Here is a 19,054-nt window from a genome sequence, read left to right on the forward strand (position 1 = left end):
TGCAAAGGTCTATCTAAAGTCTATCCCCTTTACCTGAGTGAAACCCTGAGCCACTAGTCTAGCCTTGTTCTCACTACAGACCCATCCTCTCACTGTTTGTTTTTGAAATCTCATTTTGTGTCTATGATGTGAACATTAGGGTTGGCTCTGCAAGGACCCAAACTTAGTTTCTCTCAAAATTTTCAAGCTATGAATGCAGAATCAGTAAAATAAGCATGAGAAGCAGATTTGGACCTCGTTACCTTCTCATTGATGTCACCGACCATCATCTATGGATGGTGTCACCATTGAATGTGTTGAGAGGCCTCACACTGTGAGTGTACCTCTCCCTCAAACACTACTAGTGCAGGCTTGAAAGCAGCTGAAGTGAGAGTAGAGGCTGCAGGACCCTCTGCTGGAGTAGAAGAAGTAGGAGTCAACTCTGGAGCAGGTGTGATAGAGAAAAGTAGTGGAACATCCTCGTTATCACCAAGAGCTGGAAGGCCGCCATCTACAAAGATGCTCTCGCTCATCTCCTAATCACTTGCACACTCAAAGACAGGAGGATCTAGCTCAGGGTCGCTGTCATTGTTTTTGTCGTCCGCCATGAAGCAAAGGCCAGTGAAGTCCCTGGTCTCCTTCTTGTTCTTTACTTGTGGTTCATCCTCCTCTGAGCTCTCCTCCTCGTTGAAAGAGGCATCAATGTTGCTGAGAGCCACTACGAACGCCCTAGAAGCCGTCTTGACCGCCTTCTTGACCATCTTTTCGTGGTTCTTCTTGAAGAAGGGCTTCTTGTTCTTCTTCTTGTGCTTGTTGTTGTTGTGATCGTCATGTTAGGTAACGGGCAGGCTACACTAGCCTAAAACAAAATTTTTCTACTGCATTCACCCAGGAAACCATGCTAGTAGGAGATCATAGATCTTTATTGCTCGATGCGTAGTGCAGTAGAAGAAGAGTTGGAGTAGACCGATCCAATGTCGTGCGCGTCAAACTCCTCGAGCAGCTTCTCGATCAGATATGCGACCAGCCCAGCACAGGTGATCACGCTCCTCGACCAACTCCGAGTAGGTGGTCGTGCTCCTCGACCAGTTCCTCGATCAGCTCCCGATCAGGTCTATCACATCCCTGACTAGTTTTGAGTGATCGTGTCGTGCAGTCCGACCAGATCTGAGTGGTTGCGTTGTGCTCCGTGATCAAACGAGCAGGTACGTCGACCAGTTCATCACGGTCGGCGACCAGTCCCAAACAGGTTGTGATCAACTCACCGAGGAGATCAGTACCGCAATAGCAGCAACACCTATACGATATCCACACGTACTGGGTAGAAACGCTAAGCGCCGATGTGCTAGCACCTCACGCATGGTTTGGGTTTTAGGAGATTGTGTAGAAGGTTACAGTTAGGGTTTCGGAGTGGCTCAACCTCCGCACGACCTACCCATGCCTCTCCTTATATAGAGCTCGCCAGTGGGCAACGTTGAAGCCCTTTAGGACTCTAACTTCTCATGGATCACAATCCAATAAAAACCCATATACCAATCCAATTCGCATGTTTTGTTCCAACACATTAATGTGTGACACGTTAGGTTCATATACAAATGGCCACGACTCAGAAACACTTTCCAAACCGAAATAAATAGCGGTCCCTAGCAGGACATGTTAACTCCCGAGTATACACAAAAGATCATATCGGCTGAACCTTGATATACACATACACTGATCCCTTCGCCTCACGATATCAGTCAAGCTTAAGGCAAGATAGTGCCACCCTTGTGATAGATTGACCATTCATTCAATCAAGTAGTTGATTCATCATGACTAACTCTTTAATCAAATTGGCATGGTCATGTACTTTCTCGATCCAACTACCTCGAGGGGCCCAGAGATATCACTCCCGTTATCAAGGAGGGACAAATTCCATCTTGATCGCTCACACCTCACGACATGTTTCATGACAAGCCCGAAAATTACCTTTATGACTATCCAGTTACGAAATAGCGTTTGACAACCTCAAAGTATGTCACTACACATTCTGGGAATCAATGACGATCTCAGGTCTAAGGATCATGCAGGTACACCATTTGAGATAACAACTGATGACACATCACTAATAACAATCCCAACAGTATCTCAAGGTGGGTCTATCCAACATCATATTCTCTAATATAAATGTCCACATTATTAACTTGGTATCTCTATACTTATGATATATGAAACGTGATAATCAATCAATACATGTGCTGGTCTTATGTATCATTACAATGATATGTGACAGAGATTGAATAAGAATAACATCATGATATAAACGAAGAGTTTCATGAACAAATCACATACTTGCCAATGAATGTAAAAGGTAGTTATTCTTGGAATAATATATTATTGAAAAGTACATTAACATAGACGTGTGATATAATCATCTTTATGATTGCCTCTGGGGCATATCACCTTCAATCTCTCACTTGCTCTAGAGTCAATCATGTAAGTATCTAATACCCATAGCTCTCATATGCATCTCATGCTTTGGCCGCAAGAGTGGCTTTGTCAACGGATCAGAAATATTCAAATCCGTGTGCACCTTGCATATCTTCACGTCACCCCAATCTAAAATCTCTCGAATAAGGTGATAGCACCGCAATATGTGCTCGGACTTCTGATGCAACCTAGGTTCTTTGGCTTGCACAATGGCTCTACTATTATCACAATAGAGATCCATTGGACTAGTAGTACTAGGCATCACACCTAAATTAGAAACAAACTTTATGATCTAAACAGCCTTCTTTGCAGCTTTAGAAGCTACAATATACTCGGCTTCTGTCGTGGAATCGGCCACCGTTTCTTACTTGGAACTCTTCCAACTCACTGCTCCTCCATTGAGGCAAAACACAAAACCAGATTGCGATCTCGAATCGTCCTTATCGGTTTGGAAGCTAGCATCAGTGTAACCATTTAGAACAAGCTCCTTCTCATTTCCATAGACTAAGAACATATCCATAGTTCTTCTCAAGTACTTGAGGATATTCTTTACTGTTACCTAGTGAGCTTCACACGGGTTTGATTGATATCTACTCATAAAATTTAGAGCATAGGAGACATCTGGATATGTACAAAGTATGGCATACATGATGGATCCAATAGCAGAAGCATACGGGATCACACTCATTTTCTCAAGCTTATTAGTGGTCGAAGGACACTAACTCTTGCTGAGAGTGATGCCATATGACATCGACAAGAAACCCTTTTTGGAATCTTGCATATTGAACCTTTTTAATATCTTGTCGATGTATGTACTCTGGCTTAATCCGATCAGCCTGCTCGACCTATCTCTATAGATCTTTATGCCCAATATGTATGCTGCCTCTTCTAGATCTTTCATGGAAAAACTCTTTTGCAATGAAGATTTGACAGCATCAAGCTTCTTAATATCATTCCCGATCAATAATATATCATCTACATACAAGACCAGAAACACAAGTGCGCTTCGACTAGCCTTTTTGTAAACACAAGGCTCTTTTTCATTCTTGATGAAACCAAACCCTTTGACCACCTCATCAAAACAAAGATTCTAATTCCGAGAAGCTTACTTCAGCACATAGATGGACTTTTGCAGCTTGCATATCTTCCTAGCATTTTTCGGATTGACAAAACCTTCAAGATGTGTTATGTACACATTCTTACTTAGGTTTCTATTAAAGACCATTTTGACATCCATCTGTCATATCTCATAGTCATAATATGCGGCAATTGCTAGGATGATCCGGATAGACTTTAGCATTACGACGGGCGAAAATGTTTCATCATAATCAACACCTTGAATCTGCCTGAAACCTTTTGCCACCAATTGTGCCTTATATATGTGAACATTTTCATCAACGTCTATCTTTTTCTTAAAAACCCATTTGCACTCAACTGCTTTGACACCATCAGCTGGATCAACCAAGTTCCAAACTTGATTATCGTGCATGGATTCTATCTCGGATCTCATGGCTCCAAGCCATCTCTCAGAGTCCGGTCCCACCAACGCTTCCGAGTAGGTCTTAGGTTTATCATTGTCCAACAATAATATATTGCGCTGCTCTGTTGTTAGGAACATAAACCTATCAGGTGCGCAATTGATCCTTTCCGACCGTTGTGGGGCTGGTGTCTCCATAACATGTTCTGCAACATCTAATTGTGGTTCAGTAGGAGCTGAAACACTTTCTGATGGTTCTCGAATCTCTTTGAGTTGCATCGTGCTCCCACTAATGTTCCTTGAGAGAAACTCTTTCTCCAGAAAAGCACCATTCCGGGCGACAAACACTTTACCTTCTTCCCAATTTTAAAAGTAATATCCTTTGGTTTCCCTAGAATACCCCATAAAGAAGCATTTATCTGATTTGGGAGTGAGATTATCTGACGTAAAATGTTTTACATAGGCCTCACAACCCCAGATCTTAAGGAAAGACAACCCGAGACGCTTCTTGGTCCATATTTCATATGGTGTCTTCTCTACAGCTTTAGATGGAACCCTATTTAAAGTGAACACAACAGTTTCTAGAGCGTATCCCCAGAAGGATAATGGAAGATCAGATTGGCTCATCATGGACTGGACCATATCCAACAAAGTCCCGTTCCTCCGTTTGGATGCTCCATTCCATTGAGGCATCCCCGATGGAGTCAACTGTGGAACAATTCCACATTGCTTTAGATGATCACCAAACTCATTGCTCAAATATTCATCTCCACGATCAGATCGTAGAAATTTAATTGTCTTGCCAAGTTGATTTTGTGCCTCATTCTGAAACTCCTTGAACTTTTCAAAGGACTCAAACTTGTGCCTCATTAGGTAGATGTAACCATATCTACTAAAGTCATCAGTAAAATTAATGAAGTACTAAATACCACCTCAAGCGATAGAGCTCATTGGTCCACATACATCAGTATGTACAAGGGCCAATAACTCACTTGACCTCTCTCCTTAACGGGTGAAAGGCGCCTTAGTCATCTTGCTAAGTAAACAAAATTCACATGTATCAAATGATTCAAAATCAAATGAATCAAGACGACTATCTTTATAGAGCCTCTTCATGCGTTTCTCATTTATATGACCTAAGAGACAAAGCCAAATAAAAATGGGATTCAAATCATTAAGTCGAGGCTTCTTCGTATTAATGTTATAGATAGGGACATCCTCAAGATCTCGAATATATAATCCATTCACCAATGAACAATTACCATAGAGCATACCATTCAAATAAATCGAACAACACTTGTTCTTTATTATGAAATCATATCTATCTTCTTCCAAACATGAAGAATAGATAATGTTTTTGCCCAAGGCAGGAATGTCATAACAATTATTTAATTCCAAAACTAATCCTGAAGGTAGCAATAAGGACTAAACACCAACAGCCAATGCAGCAACTTTTGCACCATTGCCGACACGAGCATCCATCTCACCTCTCGCATACTTCCTAGTCTTTTTCAGTCCCTACAATGATTTGCAAGTATGAATTATTGATCCGGTATCAAATACCTATAAATCATTATGACGCATAGCAAGATTAATTTCAATAACATTTATAATTGAAGTGGAAGTCTTACTTCCCTTCTTCTTGAGTTCTTCCAAGTATAGCTTGCAGTTCCTCCGCCAATGGCCATGCTTATGGCGGTGGTGGCAAGCATCAAAAGCAGCAGGGCCAGCCTTGGACTTTTCAACAGGTTTAGGCTTTGAGCTCAAGATCTCATCTGACGCTTAATCTTTGGCCTTACGCTTTCTCTTCTTGCTATCCTTCTGAACCATCATCACATGACTAGAGCTTTTCTTAATGCTTTCCTCAGCAGTCTTAAGCATCCCATGCAATTCGGCTATGCTCCTCTCCATACTATTCATATGAAAATTCAAAATGAAAGGCTCGAAGCTCGCAGGGAGTGATTGGAGAATCACATCCGTAGCCAACTCAGGACTAAGGGGAAAACCAAGTTTTTCCAGGCTCTCAATATAACCAATCATCTTGATCGCATGAGGACTAATTGGACTGCCTTCTGTTAACCTGCACGCAAACAAGGATTTGGAGTGAACCTCTCGGCCCTAGCTTGGTTCTCAAACATGTCTCGGAGTCTCACAATCATATCGTGAGCATCCGCGTTCTCATATTGCTTCTAAAGCTCAGAGGATATAGTGGCAAGCATGAGATAGCTAACATCGAGTGAATCGTTGGTATGCTTCTCGTAAGCCATCCGATCAGTGGCAGATGCATTATCAGCTGGTTCATCAGGATAGAGATCCTCTAGAACATACTCTTTTTTCTCTTGTATGAGAACATTTCTCAGATTTATATAGCAATCAATAAAGTTTATTCCAGATATCTTTTCTTTTTCAAGAATTGAACGCAAATTAAAACTAAAATTGGCGTTAACAGTAGGTGCCATGATCTATAACAGAAATAAATATGCAAAGTTTAGCGCTATATTTATGTAAACTTTTTATTAAATAATTTAACAAAAGATACTCCCACTATATGTTTTGAAACCGTTTCCCTCTAATGACATATAGTGGAACAAGATCCATATTCAACTAGATTCTAGTGAGCTTTGGCATCACTGCTAAAAACTTAGGTGACAAGGGTAAGCAACATCTTGCTAATCACATCCCTATGTGACTCTTGTTTATGGGTGGCATCGAATGCCCCAGCACCCAACACTATGCCCCAAAGCTCAAAACAATTTTGATAGCTTTGTTAAGTAAACGAACACTATACGTGTGGATGTCCGACATCCACCCTAACTGGTTAAGATAAAAGATAGCACCCTGTTTTGGCAGACCTACCAAACAATGATCAAAACATAAGTAGGTGCAGCTATTGGAAGGGCATCAATTATTCTTAATTTTTCTGGTGGAAGCTACTCTATCATGTAAACATATCCATCTCATAGAAAACATGAATAAAATAACATGACAGGAACATAAATAAACATCACAAGCAATCATATTCACTGTGACATAGTATGGCCCCTTCACATGGTGATCTCCATCGCCATGGTCCCTGCCCTCCAGGTCATCACGCTTCAAGTCTCCATGATCATGTATTAGTCTATTACACCTAATAGCACTAGACAAATACATGAGAAATAGAAGCATCACAAGTCAGCACGTAAACTGTTATATAATAAAATGACAGCCTTTGACTGCAATTAACCATGACACGCAGGCCATAAAAATTACACACATGCAACATATACTCATAAAGGCCATACTATTCACATCATTCCCTGCAAAAACCAGTTAAGTGCAGAATCAAATTCTAACGGGATGATGAAAACATATTATCCCTAAAAGCACTAGGCTCAGACAGCACGGCGGTCCCGCTAGCCGGTTAGCAGGTGGGGGGTCGGGGGAAGCCGCCCCTGCGGGTTTCAGGGTAGTGCCCTGAAAACCTCTTAGAAATTCATAGATCGTATCTACGAAATCGCTATGAAAATATCAACGGATTGATCATATCAAGCCGATTCTGAGTCATTCACAATGCCTCAATTTTCATTAGATTAATCATATTGATCATCGCGTGAGGTTTTCTAGAAATGCTGACAACACGTACAACCTCGATCTACTGTTCTCCCGACCACTAAGCGGCATGCACTATCAGCCCTGATGGTGATTCCAACCGGTAGGGGCAAGTCGCATGCGCGACCATGTGGGAGATCGAGCTAATCTTTTTGGTCATATGGTTCCATCGACTCGTAGCTCATCTGATCCCAATTGCATGAAACCGTGCAACGACCAATCCATCACATGAACTAATCACTAAAATAATAGATCCAATCTATTACTACCACATATCACATATATGTGACCAATCCAGATAAAAAACTATGCAAGATGGCTTTGATACCACTGTTGGGTAACTGGTAGACTACACTAGCATAAAACAAAATTTTTCTACCACATTCACCCAGGAAACCATGCTAGTAGGAGATCATATATCGTTACCGCTCGACGTGCAGTGCAGCGAAAGAAGAGTTGGAGTAGACGATCCAACGTCGTACTTGTCAAACTCCTCGAGCAGCTTCTCTATCAGATCCGTGACCAGCCCCGTGCAGGTGATCACACTCCCCGACCAACTCCAAGCAGGTGGTCGTGCTCCTCGACCAGTTCCTCGACCAGCTCCCGATCAGGTCTGTGGCGTTCTCGACCAGTTTTGAGTGGTCGTGTCTTGTTGTCTGAACAGATCTGAGTGGTCACGTTGTGCTCTGCGATCAGACGAGCAGGCACATCGACCAATTCATCACGACCGACGACTAGTCCCAAACATGTCACAATCAACTCGCCAAGAAGATTAGCACCACAATAGAAACAACGCCTCTACGGTATCCACATGTACTAGGCAGAAATGCCGAGCGCTGATGTGCTAGTACCGCACACGCGGCTATGGTTTTAGAGTGGCTCAACCTCAGCACGCCCTACCCATGCCTCTCCTTATATAGATCTTGCCAATGGGCTCCTATGTTTAGAAGCCCTTTAGGACTCTAACTTCTCATGGATCACAATCCAATCAAAACCCATATACAAATCCAATTCACATGTTTTGTTCTAACCCATTAAGTGTGTGACCCGTTAGGTTCATGTACAAACGGCTACGACTCGGAAACCCTTTCCAAACCGAAATCAATAGCGGTCCCTAGCAGGACATGTTGACTCCCGAGTATACACAAAAGATCATATCGGCTGAACCTGGATATACACATGCATGGATCCCTTCGCCTCACGATATCAGTCAAGCTCAAGGCGAGATATGTGCCACCCTTGTGATAGCTCGACCATTCACTTGATCAAGTATTGTATTCATTATGACTAACTCTTTAATCATATTGGCATAGTCATGCACTTTCTCGATCCAACTATCTCGAGGGACCTAGAGATATATCTCCCGTTATCAAGGAGGGGCAAATTCCATCTTGATCGCTCACACCCCACGATATGTTTCATGATAAGCCCAAAAACTACCTTTATGACTACCCAGTTATAGAATAGCGTTTGGCAGCCTCAAAGTATGCCACTACACATTCTGGGAATCAATGATGATCTCAGGTCTAAGGATCCTGCAGGTACACCATTTGAGATAACAACTGATGGTATATCATAAATAATAATCCCAGCAGTATCTCAAGTTGGGTCTATCCAACATCATGTTCTCTAACATAAATATCCACATTATTGACTTGGTATCTCTATACCTATAATCCATGAAACGTGATAATCAATGAATACATGTGTTGGTCTTATGTATCATTACAATGATATGTGACTAGGGAACGTGATAATCAATCAATGCAAGAATAATATCATGATATAAATAAAGAGTTTCATGAACAAGTCACATACATGCCAATCAATGTAAAAGGTAGTCATTCTTGGAATAACATATTATTTAAAAGTACATTAACATATACATGTGATATAATCATGTTTATGATTTCCGCTAGGGCATATCACCTTCACGTTATCCTCCCTCTTATTGAGCTTGGGGCAGTCCGCCTTGAAGTAGGTAGTGTCACCACACTCAAAGCACGCACGAGAATCACCCCTCCTCCAATCTTGATGATTTTTGTAGAAGCAGGTGAACTTCTTCACAATCAACGCAAGGTCCTCATCATTCAACGCGTCCACCTACTCCTCTATGACAGAAACCAAGGAAGACAAAAAAAGTCCACTTAATAAAGTGTTAGCACAAGAAAAACTAGCTACAGACTGATTGCCACCACTAGGTCCGAAAACCAACGTCATTATCTGAGACAAGGGATTTTCGAGACCGATCTGAGCCACCTTGGCTATCTCGGTGAACTTGAGCTTGCTGAAGAGCTCATCACAAATCAACGTATCGTAACTTGGAGACTCTTTAATGCTCGATATCTTCACTTCCCATATGCTACGGTCAAGAGCATAGAGAAGCTTGATCGCTCTCTTGTGGTCATAATAGGGCAAAACAACAGTTGATCAAATATTGCTAACAATCCTATCAAAGCGAGCAAACATCGCATCCAAAAACTCTCTGAGGCCTTGCACAAACATTTGGTATTCTTAGTTGTATGTGCTTTGGCGTTTGACTTTAATCTGATTAGTGCATTCATGAAAGACACTCAGAGTATTCTAGATCTCTCCGGCAGTACGGAGGTGTTGGACCTTGTCAAACTCATTCTGACTTAGGCTAGTGAACAAAATATTTTTGGCCTTATTGTTGGCCTCATACTGTTCGATTTGAACCTGAGTCGTGCGAGCAGCAGGGATCTCGTAGTTGGAATCAACTACTTTCTATATTGCACTTCCTTGGCTTAGAAGATAAGCCTCCATGCGCACCTTCCAATATGAAAAATCACAGCCATCAAACAGTAGAATTTTTCTACTTCTCTCCATGTCGCCTACGGATCACAAAGCCAGTGAAGATCAACAAGTGATCAAACCAGCTCAGATACCAATTGTAGGATCGAGAGTGGCGACTAGAGGTGGGGTGTTGAATAGACGTCTCAACAAATTTCTTGTGAAATTGATGGTCTTCTCGTATTCGAACATCCAACACACCTCTATAAGAGAATCACAACAGAACATAACACAAATACGCAGTGAAAAAACTACACCTACCCAGAAATTCTAGAAACTCCGGAGAAATATCAAAAACCAAACTAGAAGATTCAACAAAAAGGGGTCTCATGGCTAGAATCGAGCATTAGGTTCCACAGCAAACCAATCTATAACTCATCTCCACGCAAATATTGAATCTTGAGAAAAAGATCACTCAAGGATCAATAGATGAACACTAGGTGAATAAGATCTCCAAGATGATTGTATAAAGGTAAGAAAATTCAAGACTTTATCATATATTCATGTGCATGTGAATTTTATGCCTTTAGCATCAAGAAAAACAACCTCCCAAGGTGTTAAAATTTCAGATCAAAAAGAAAAATGAAAATCAACATCGAAGAGGAAAAACTTGTACACATGGCAAGGGAACCAAGAGAGGGAAACTAAAAGGAGGGGAATTCAAGCATATGAAATAAAATAAACTTCATTACTCAAAGAGATCAGCTCTATTTTAGGCGGATTACAAAGATTTTTCTCTCAAAACTCACACATATTACATAAGCTAAACACTTATCCTCCTCTCATTTAAAACCCTAGCACAATGCTCTCATATGGGTGGCACAAGGGGCTTAAATGGCTAGTTTTTCCTTTCCTATAGCTCTATCCCTCTATTTATAGATCTAGGAAACTTATGTTGGGAAACAAGCAGGCTACGCTAGCCTAAAACAAAATTTTTCTACCGTATTCACCCAGGAAATCATGCTAGTAGGAGATCATAGATCGTTACCGCTCGACGTGTAGTGTAGCGAAAGAAGAGTTGTAGTAGATTGATCCAATGTCATGCGTGTCAAACTCCTGAGCAGCTTCTCGATCAGATCCGCGACCAGCAGCGCGCAGGTGGTCACGCTCCTTGACCAACTCCGAGTAGGTGGTCGTGCTTCTCGACCAACTCCGAGCAGGTGGTCGTGCTCACCAACTCCGAGTAGCCTACAACCAGCTCCGAGTGGTCGCTGTGTGATCCTCAACCACATAGAGGAAGCAGCGACCACGATGGGGAGGCCTCGATCGCGTCCCCGATCACGAAGAGGAAGTAGCCGATCACCTTATCGACCACAGAGCATGTACATCGCTACGATCTTCATGCCGAGAAGATTAACGCCGCAATAGCAGCAGCGTCTCTATGATGTGTACACATACAGGGATAGAACGCCGTACGCCGGTGTGCTAGCACCGCGCACCTGGCTAGGGATTCGCAGGGAGTTCGGGAAGAGGTGGCGGCCAGGGTTTTGTGGCGGGACCAACTCATGCGCCCACAGCCCCTCGTCCTCTTATATGGAGATGCTAATGGACCTTTAATCACATTAAAGCCTATTATGACTCTAAATCCTAATAGATCTTTAATCATATTAAATCTCACTCGTAGATCCAATCCGCATATGTGATCGCCTCTAGTGCATATCACCTACAACTTGACCCTAAGTTTTCTAGCTTTTCCCCAAAATACCCCTCTTGTAGTACACTCCTACCTACCACCGAGAGTATTTTGGTCTATATTCTTTTCCATTCATCGGACGACCACGACGCCTTCACGACTTAGCTTCGCCTCGATGCAAGCTTCGCAATGGTACCACGTACTCCTCTAGTCATCCCATCGTTTTGAGGCAAAACGGCAAAACCCTTTGGACGCTTCTCAAAGTGTGACTCGCAACTTGCTTATACCTTAAGCAAGCGCTCTGATGTCGACATGTGTACTGTGTCTTGCAATCCTGATCGCCAGCAAGTCTCTCCCGCTCCCAATCCCTCAGGCCGCCTTTTCATTTGAATCGGTATCCCTATCGCTTGACTTTGTCAACAAACCGTCTTTATCCTCCGTTTCATGCTTTTCTTGACCTCCATATGTACAACTAGGATCACCTTTGACTCTGTTCGGCCTCCTTGATCGTTCGGCACCAAGCACCCGCTTAGCCCTGATCACTCGTTGTCGATCGTCAAGTTCCATCCGTCACCTGCACACATTGAAACAAGCAAACATATTTCTCCACACTCTAAAACATCTCCAAGTTAGCACAAAATAAAAAACCTCAACTCATAACACATCATGTAGAAAACGTGAACACCGGATATTCCGGTGTGTTATGCTCCTGAATACCGGACCATCCGATGAGTGTAACACTATCTGGTCCAGAAAATTTTTGCTCTCTACAAGAAAATATCCGGTGAAAGCTTCTCGTGATCTCATATCCATCACCGGACAATCCAGCGTGTGCCAATCCATCGAACCACCCTTCTGCAACTCCTCTATAACAAAAGTTCTGATGCATTCTTCGGTGTTCACAATCTTAGCACCGGACTATCTAGCGTACATAATCAAACTTGGTGCCAAAAATCTTCTCTCTGCAGAAAATACTCTGGCGCTCTCAAAATCCACCACCGGACCATCGAGTGTTTGCTTCAATTTCTGCTACAACACTGAAAATGCTCCGGTGCTTACTTCACCGTAACACCAGACTATCCGGTGTGGTCAAAAAACCACACACTGGATGTTCCCGTGAAGCATAATTTTCTAGACTCTGAAACAGTCTGCTCCAATTCAAACTTTAGTTAGCTATAAATAAGATCACAAACATAAACTCATGCCAACCAAAATAATTTCAAATCCAACGTTGTCAATAACTCATCACATGTAAATCAAGACATATTTTAAATTAGTTTCCCAACTTCAGATCCCCTAAATTTGCATTGCACCTTCAAACACTGGGCGCTACAACAAGAGTTGTAACAGCATCTAGTTACAATTGGTCAATTGCTAAGCAAGGACCTTATGCATTAAATAAATCACCTCCGAGTGAAGATGATACAGCATATCATGAGAAGTTCATAGCAATATTGAATCCTGCTACCAGCTCCTGCCTCCTGCTGATTCTTCAGGCAAAAGCAGGTGCCTCATCTTACAAGGAACTGGTGAGCTCATCTTATCACTTCTTCGGCTTGCTGTGTCGCAAGCAGAAGGACTTGAGCCTGTCAAGGCCATCTTCAAGAGAAGATGGTCCGATTGCGAAGGTGATCCGGAGCCAATTCTTGTATCCCACAGCATATCCTGGACAAATTATTCCCAACTGTTACTTTTTTTTAAAAAAAAAAGGTTGCCCCAGTAATGGAAGAAAGAAAATATCTTGTACTGAATTACTTTTTTGAGGGGAATAATAGATTAGAATTACAGTTTCACAATTCACATCATGTATGTGGGAGAGCTGTACCAGGCAAAACAACCACCAATTCTTCCTTTGCCAGCCGGCAGCAGAAGTCCATATCATCTTTGATATCTTGCATGCAGGACAGATCCAGTTTCACCTGTAGCAAGCAAATGAAACTTCCATTAGCAAATGTTATGGTGTCTTGCAACATGGAACATCATGTATGTAGTTACCCACAGACCATCACAAACATGGAACCCTCAGGTTTGCTTGGGCAAGTGATGCAACTGATTCCCTTCAGCTTCTCCCAGCATATATCTGCGGTTTGTCTTAGAACCTCTACGGTTTTGTCAAAGAATTCTTCCTTTGTGTTCTCTATGAGTTGTGGAATTGCTCCCTGACAATCATAATTTGTGTCAGATTGGATGCAAACCACTATATTTTTCCGATGTTCAAGTCTTGCTGATCTTTCTGCATACTGCAGTGATCTTTCTATCGTTGTATATGCATTATCTCTGAAAGAAAATGACATGACATTTTTAGTCACCTGGACAAAAGTTACAGGATCAGAGGAGATATTAAGGTAACTCTTGATGCTGTCCAATACCTGAAACGGGGAAAAAACAAGTTTAAGCATTGTTTGACTGCAGTTGCTATGGTTCAGGCTTTATATAATTCTAAATCTGAAGCATGGCCTTGCTATTTAATCTGACGTGTATGTACTCTCTGTTGTAAATGAACTGTAAATCTATCTGAAGTTCTGAATTTCCACTACTGATTGTGATATTATAGACATCGAAGCACTAGATGCGAAGAACCTTTATCCTCTGAAATACACCATTAGGATCATTCGTCACTATCCAGCCAAGTCGCCATCCAGGCACCACCCATCTCTTCGATATGGATCCCAGAGTGAGCACCGGCGATACCGAGCCAAACACACCCATGGGCACAAACTTCTTCTCCCCAAACGTCAAGTGCGCATACACTTCATCCGCAATGACAAAGATGCCAAGCTTCCTCGCAGTCTCAGCAATCTAGAAAAACCATTGACTCAAAAATCATACATTAAGATCTTTTAACAAAAGTCTCATCAGTTGAGACATATCATGATTATATTCATGAATCAGCACTTACCTTGGCCAAATGCTCATAGGTGTAGACATTGCCACAGGGGTTCCCTGGGTTGACAATGACCATGGCAACTGTGTTCTTGTCAGCAAGTGCTTGCAGGCCATCAAGGTCAACCTCCCAGCCTCTATCTGGTACAAGATCGAAGTACCGGACCTCCATGCCGTTGAAGATGGCACGCGCCTTGTAGAACAGGTAGCCTGGCCTTGGAAGCAGGATGTTGGCACCAGGGCGAGCTAGAACAGAGCAGATTATCTCGATCGCTTGAGCGCAGCCGCTTGAGAGGTAGACGTCGTCGGCTGATAGCTCGTATGGCAGGTTGCGCGATAAGTACTGCGCGATAGATCTGGAATCCAACTTGAATTAATTAAACTTTCTAAGCCGTGATGAGGTAAATTTAATATATGCTCAGAGCTTGTTAGGAACAGAAGTATATAGTGAATTTTTTAGTTTTTATTTTTAGGGACTAAAATTTGTCAGTGACCCTTTCACTGTCCAAACCGTCGATCATCATCAGGATTCAAAGCCAAAGGATTGCATCACTGAATTGAACAATCATAGCTAGACAAGATTGGCAGATGACCTCTCAGGTTGTCAACTAAGAAGAAGGTTAACCACTTAATCAGAAGCCAAGTTCAGTGACTTCCACAAAGAACATCAGCAAGAGATAAAGGAGAAGGCCAACTGGACAACATGTCACCACTCCACTAATGAAAAATGGTGTTACCGTGGTTTGTGGTGTCTAACCCTACATGGGCGGGCCCTGTAAGGGGCATGAGTGTATAGATGTACACCTAAATTTTGAGATTTTTTTCCTATATGTAGTATTCTCAAGGTATGACGATCCAAGCTCATGCAACCTTTACATGATATTAACGGCTAATAGTGCTTGATGCGTTTACATCCCACGCGTGACATGCCACGGCCCACGACCTAAGTCACCTAGCTGCTTTGCCCGTTAGGTGTATCGAGTTGACCCACGACCTAGCTGCTCGATCACTGGAGGCTGGTGCATGAGATGGACAGGGGTGGTGGTGTGGGCACAAGCGAGGCCGATGCGGGACGCATTCTTGGGCGCGGCCTCGAGCCTAGAGGGCGGTGACAGACTGGGTGGTGGTGGCAGCGCGAGCGCGAGCCAAGAGAGGGGGGGGGGGGGTTTGTGGCAGGGATGCGATGCAGATCCAAGAGGGCTTTGGCGGCGGCTACAGCGCAAGCAAGACCCTGCCCCATCTCTAGAGGGCATAGTCGCAGCGGTATGAGTTCCTTACTTCCTTTCCTTGTTATGTCATATTATTGTGTTTCAATTTTAATTAATATATGTGATGATATGATGGTAAATTCATATGCATGAGATGAGTTAATGGTAAAATCACCAAGTTAAATTTTGTTAGTTGGTTAAAATAGATCACTTTTCGTTATACACATTTTCATGATTGATGTTGCATTTTAATATTTAAATAGACTATCATCAAGGCAGCAGATGCTCATAAAGATTTTTGTTGCAGCACATACATATGTTCATGGTTATTATTATATTAGATGTTATCATTATTATAAATATTTTTACTTTATATTATGTCATTGTTTTAATATTTAATTATTTATGGTTATTAAAAAATAGCTATATATAATGTAATATTTACACCCAAGATTAAAATCCTGAGCCCATCACCATAACCCTAGCCATCAAAATTGCCCCTTCTCTGTTTTCTCAGCTTCGGAACTTAAAAGCACACTGGCTTCTGCCACACTGAATGCATGGTGTGCCTCCTTTTTTTCAAAGAAAAAGGTTTCCAAGAGCTTTCATATTCACTAAAGAAGAAGATGGACACCTGTGCCGGCTCTAGGACTCGACAGCTTTCCCACTATCGTGATTGTTCATGTACTGGTGAATCACCAAACTCAGAGGTAATCACTTGTTTTTTATAGCTCTCTACTGGGTATAGCTGTAGCATCTGTTCATAAGTGAACACATACTTCACTCATATCTTACGCACACATACAGACTTATAACTGTACGCAGCTTAAAAAATTGTGTTTCTAAAGAGATCAGCAAAACTAATGGAAACATCGCATGTGATAGGCACGTCACATTCTGACATGCTCTTGAGCACGGAACGAACCATTGCTCCTATCACCGGGCTAGCAGTACGATTCCTTTCCTCGTGATTGTCGGTTGTCAAGCTCTGTGTTGGTGTAACAGTGTCAGAGTGAGACCACAAACAGTTCCTTTTATATGTAGAGCCTAGTCATCATCTGACAAATCCTGCTGTCACTTTTCTCATGGCGAGTGAAACGTACCAAATGTTTTGAATCAAATGTTCCCCTTTTTTGCAACGACGGAATGTATTTTTGAATTGATTTCAATTAGATTAGCATCAAGGAGGATAGATATGCATGTATAGCATGAGCAAGAAAATAAAGCGATCGACTGAGAGAAGCCAAGAAGTTTTTGTGTCTTGGATTTTCACTGACCTCCGCGCAGGCTCGAGGCCGACGCTGTTGGCATAGGAGTTGTACTCCCCGGACCGGAGCGCGCCGGCGACGGCGTCCACGGCCTCCGGCGCGGTCCGGAAGCACGGGAACGCCGACGGGTCGCCGTGCCCCAGCGGCACCACCGGCCGCGCGCCGTCCTCCACCATCCCGGCCTTTACCCTGCCCAGCACGCCGCGCAGCGAGACTGCCGTCAGGCCGAGGAGGGCCTCGTTCGGAGAGAAGTTCCATGCGGCCGGCGGCGGCAGAAGCCCATCGCCGGCGGCGTTCTCCATCGGCAAGTGGCGGTTTTGTGTTCTTGCGGCGCGGGAGGATAGGCGAGTGAGCGGAAGAGGATGTGATGCAGTGCAATTGTGTGAAGGTGTATTTATACACATGATGGCATGGCTCGAATGCCAAATACTCTCTCTATTTACGAGTGCAGGGCATATCTTGTTTTAAAAAAGTCAATTTTATAAATTTTGATCGATAAATAGTTGAATTATATGTAGATTTAGTTTACAAAGTTATATAAATATATTCATATTTCAAAATACTTTTAATATAATATTAATTCTGTAGCAATTAATAACATACTGTAAGAGAAACTAATAATTAAAGTTTATTTTTGATTATTTTTTTAAAACAAGATACATCCAATATTTATGGATGGACGAAGGGAGTAAGAAAGAGTGGAGCTCGAAGCATATTTTAGCCCAACTTTTAGGGTCCACAGCTTCCGGAGGACTCACAAATTATTAAAATTTAAACATAAATTGGCTTCCCAACTATATGTTTCACTCCATTTCTTAGGCATTAAACATACTCTGATATGCATCTGCCAGTTATCGGCCTTGAAAAATACTCTCCTTTCTTTTTCTAGTTTGTAGTATTTGACACTTACACCTACTCTCTACTACATACTTTGACCATTAATTTTTACATATGTATCAGTAAAAATGATTAAAAAATATATGACATGAAAGTATCTTTTATAAGAATCTAAAGTTTTGTAAAGTTTTGGTGTATAATAATGGCCAAATTTTGTAAAGTGTTGTTGCATGTATTATTATACAACATATATTTGAGAACACATGGAGCATTTCTTTGCTACTAGTCAGGACCTCTGGAGTTAGAGCCGACACTAGAGCAAAGTTTTTATTGGTTTCTATGGCAAATGGACTTCTGGAACTTCCTGTGTCGCAAACATGCCCTTAGTATTTCTAGTGCCACCCTCCACGATGCTTAGTAGCAGCACCCATGGACACATGTCCGAAAACATGGATGCATCTTTACCATTCAAAGATTAAAATGACATGCCTGTGAATAATGGAACTTGCGGTAGTAATATATAGTAGTTAACAATTGCAAATTGAGCAAGCCATCATATACAGTAGAGGGCTTTGTGTGTTCCTTTATGTGTAGCGGGTAAACTCTTGTGCGGTTATATCAGTTTGATGTAACGATGAGAATTAATAAAACTTTATTTAAAAATATATATATATATATATATAGTAGAGGACTAGACGGCTAGAGGCGAGAATACTGAAGAGACGCTTTTTTGAGCTTTCTGAAACAGACAAACGTTGATAAAGACTTGACCAGTGGTTAGAAAGAATCTCGCGATCTCGTGACGTGCGTCTCAGTTAATTTAAGCGGTTGGTGATTTGCGCCACATTTCTTGGCTTGGCAGCCAAGCTAACTGCGAGTTTTGGTGGGAAACGTCTCA

At 42.2% G+C, this 19,054-nt stretch overlaps 1 protein-coding gene across 1 annotated transcript; it reads right to left on the reverse strand.

The window, feature by feature from the left end:
* Positions 1-13,159: 13,159 nt before the first annotated feature.
* On the reverse strand, positions 13,160-17,694 carry LOC133887289 (nicotianamine aminotransferase 1-like). Its single transcript, XM_062327227.1, has 7 exons — positions 17,329-17,694; positions 14,860-15,199; positions 14,541-14,759; positions 14,270-14,329; positions 13,964-14,119; positions 13,786-13,879; positions 13,160-13,625 (listed from the first exon to the last, which is right to left on the reverse strand). Exons 1-7 carry the CDS (start codon positions 17,619-17,621, stop codon positions 13,504-13,506), a joined length of 1,284 nt encoding a protein of 427 aa, XP_062183211.1. The 5' UTR covers positions 17,622-17,694; the 3' UTR covers positions 13,160-13,503.
* Between the last annotated feature and the right edge of the window lie 1,360 nt (positions 17,695-19,054).

The sequence above is a fragment of the Phragmites australis genome, chromosome 12 (genome assembly GCF_958298935.1).
Source record: "Phragmites australis chromosome 12, lpPhrAust1.1, whole genome shotgun sequence".
Taxonomy (NCBI): Eukaryota; Viridiplantae; Streptophyta; class Magnoliopsida; order Poales; family Poaceae; genus Phragmites; species Phragmites australis.

Coding starts and splice junctions, on each gene's coding strand:
- LOC133887289 (XM_062327227.1), bottom strand. CDS start 17,621: ATGGAGAACGCCGCCGGCGATGGGCTTCTGCCGCCGCCGGCCGCATGG. Junction 14,120..14,269: donor ATCCTGTAACTTTTGTCCAG/GTGACTAAAAAT, acceptor TATGATTGTCAG/GGAGCAATTCCACAACTCAT. Junction 13,626..13,785: donor ATTGGTGGTTGTTTTGCCTG/GTACAGCTCTCC, acceptor TAATTTGTCCAG/GATATGCTGTGGGATACAAG.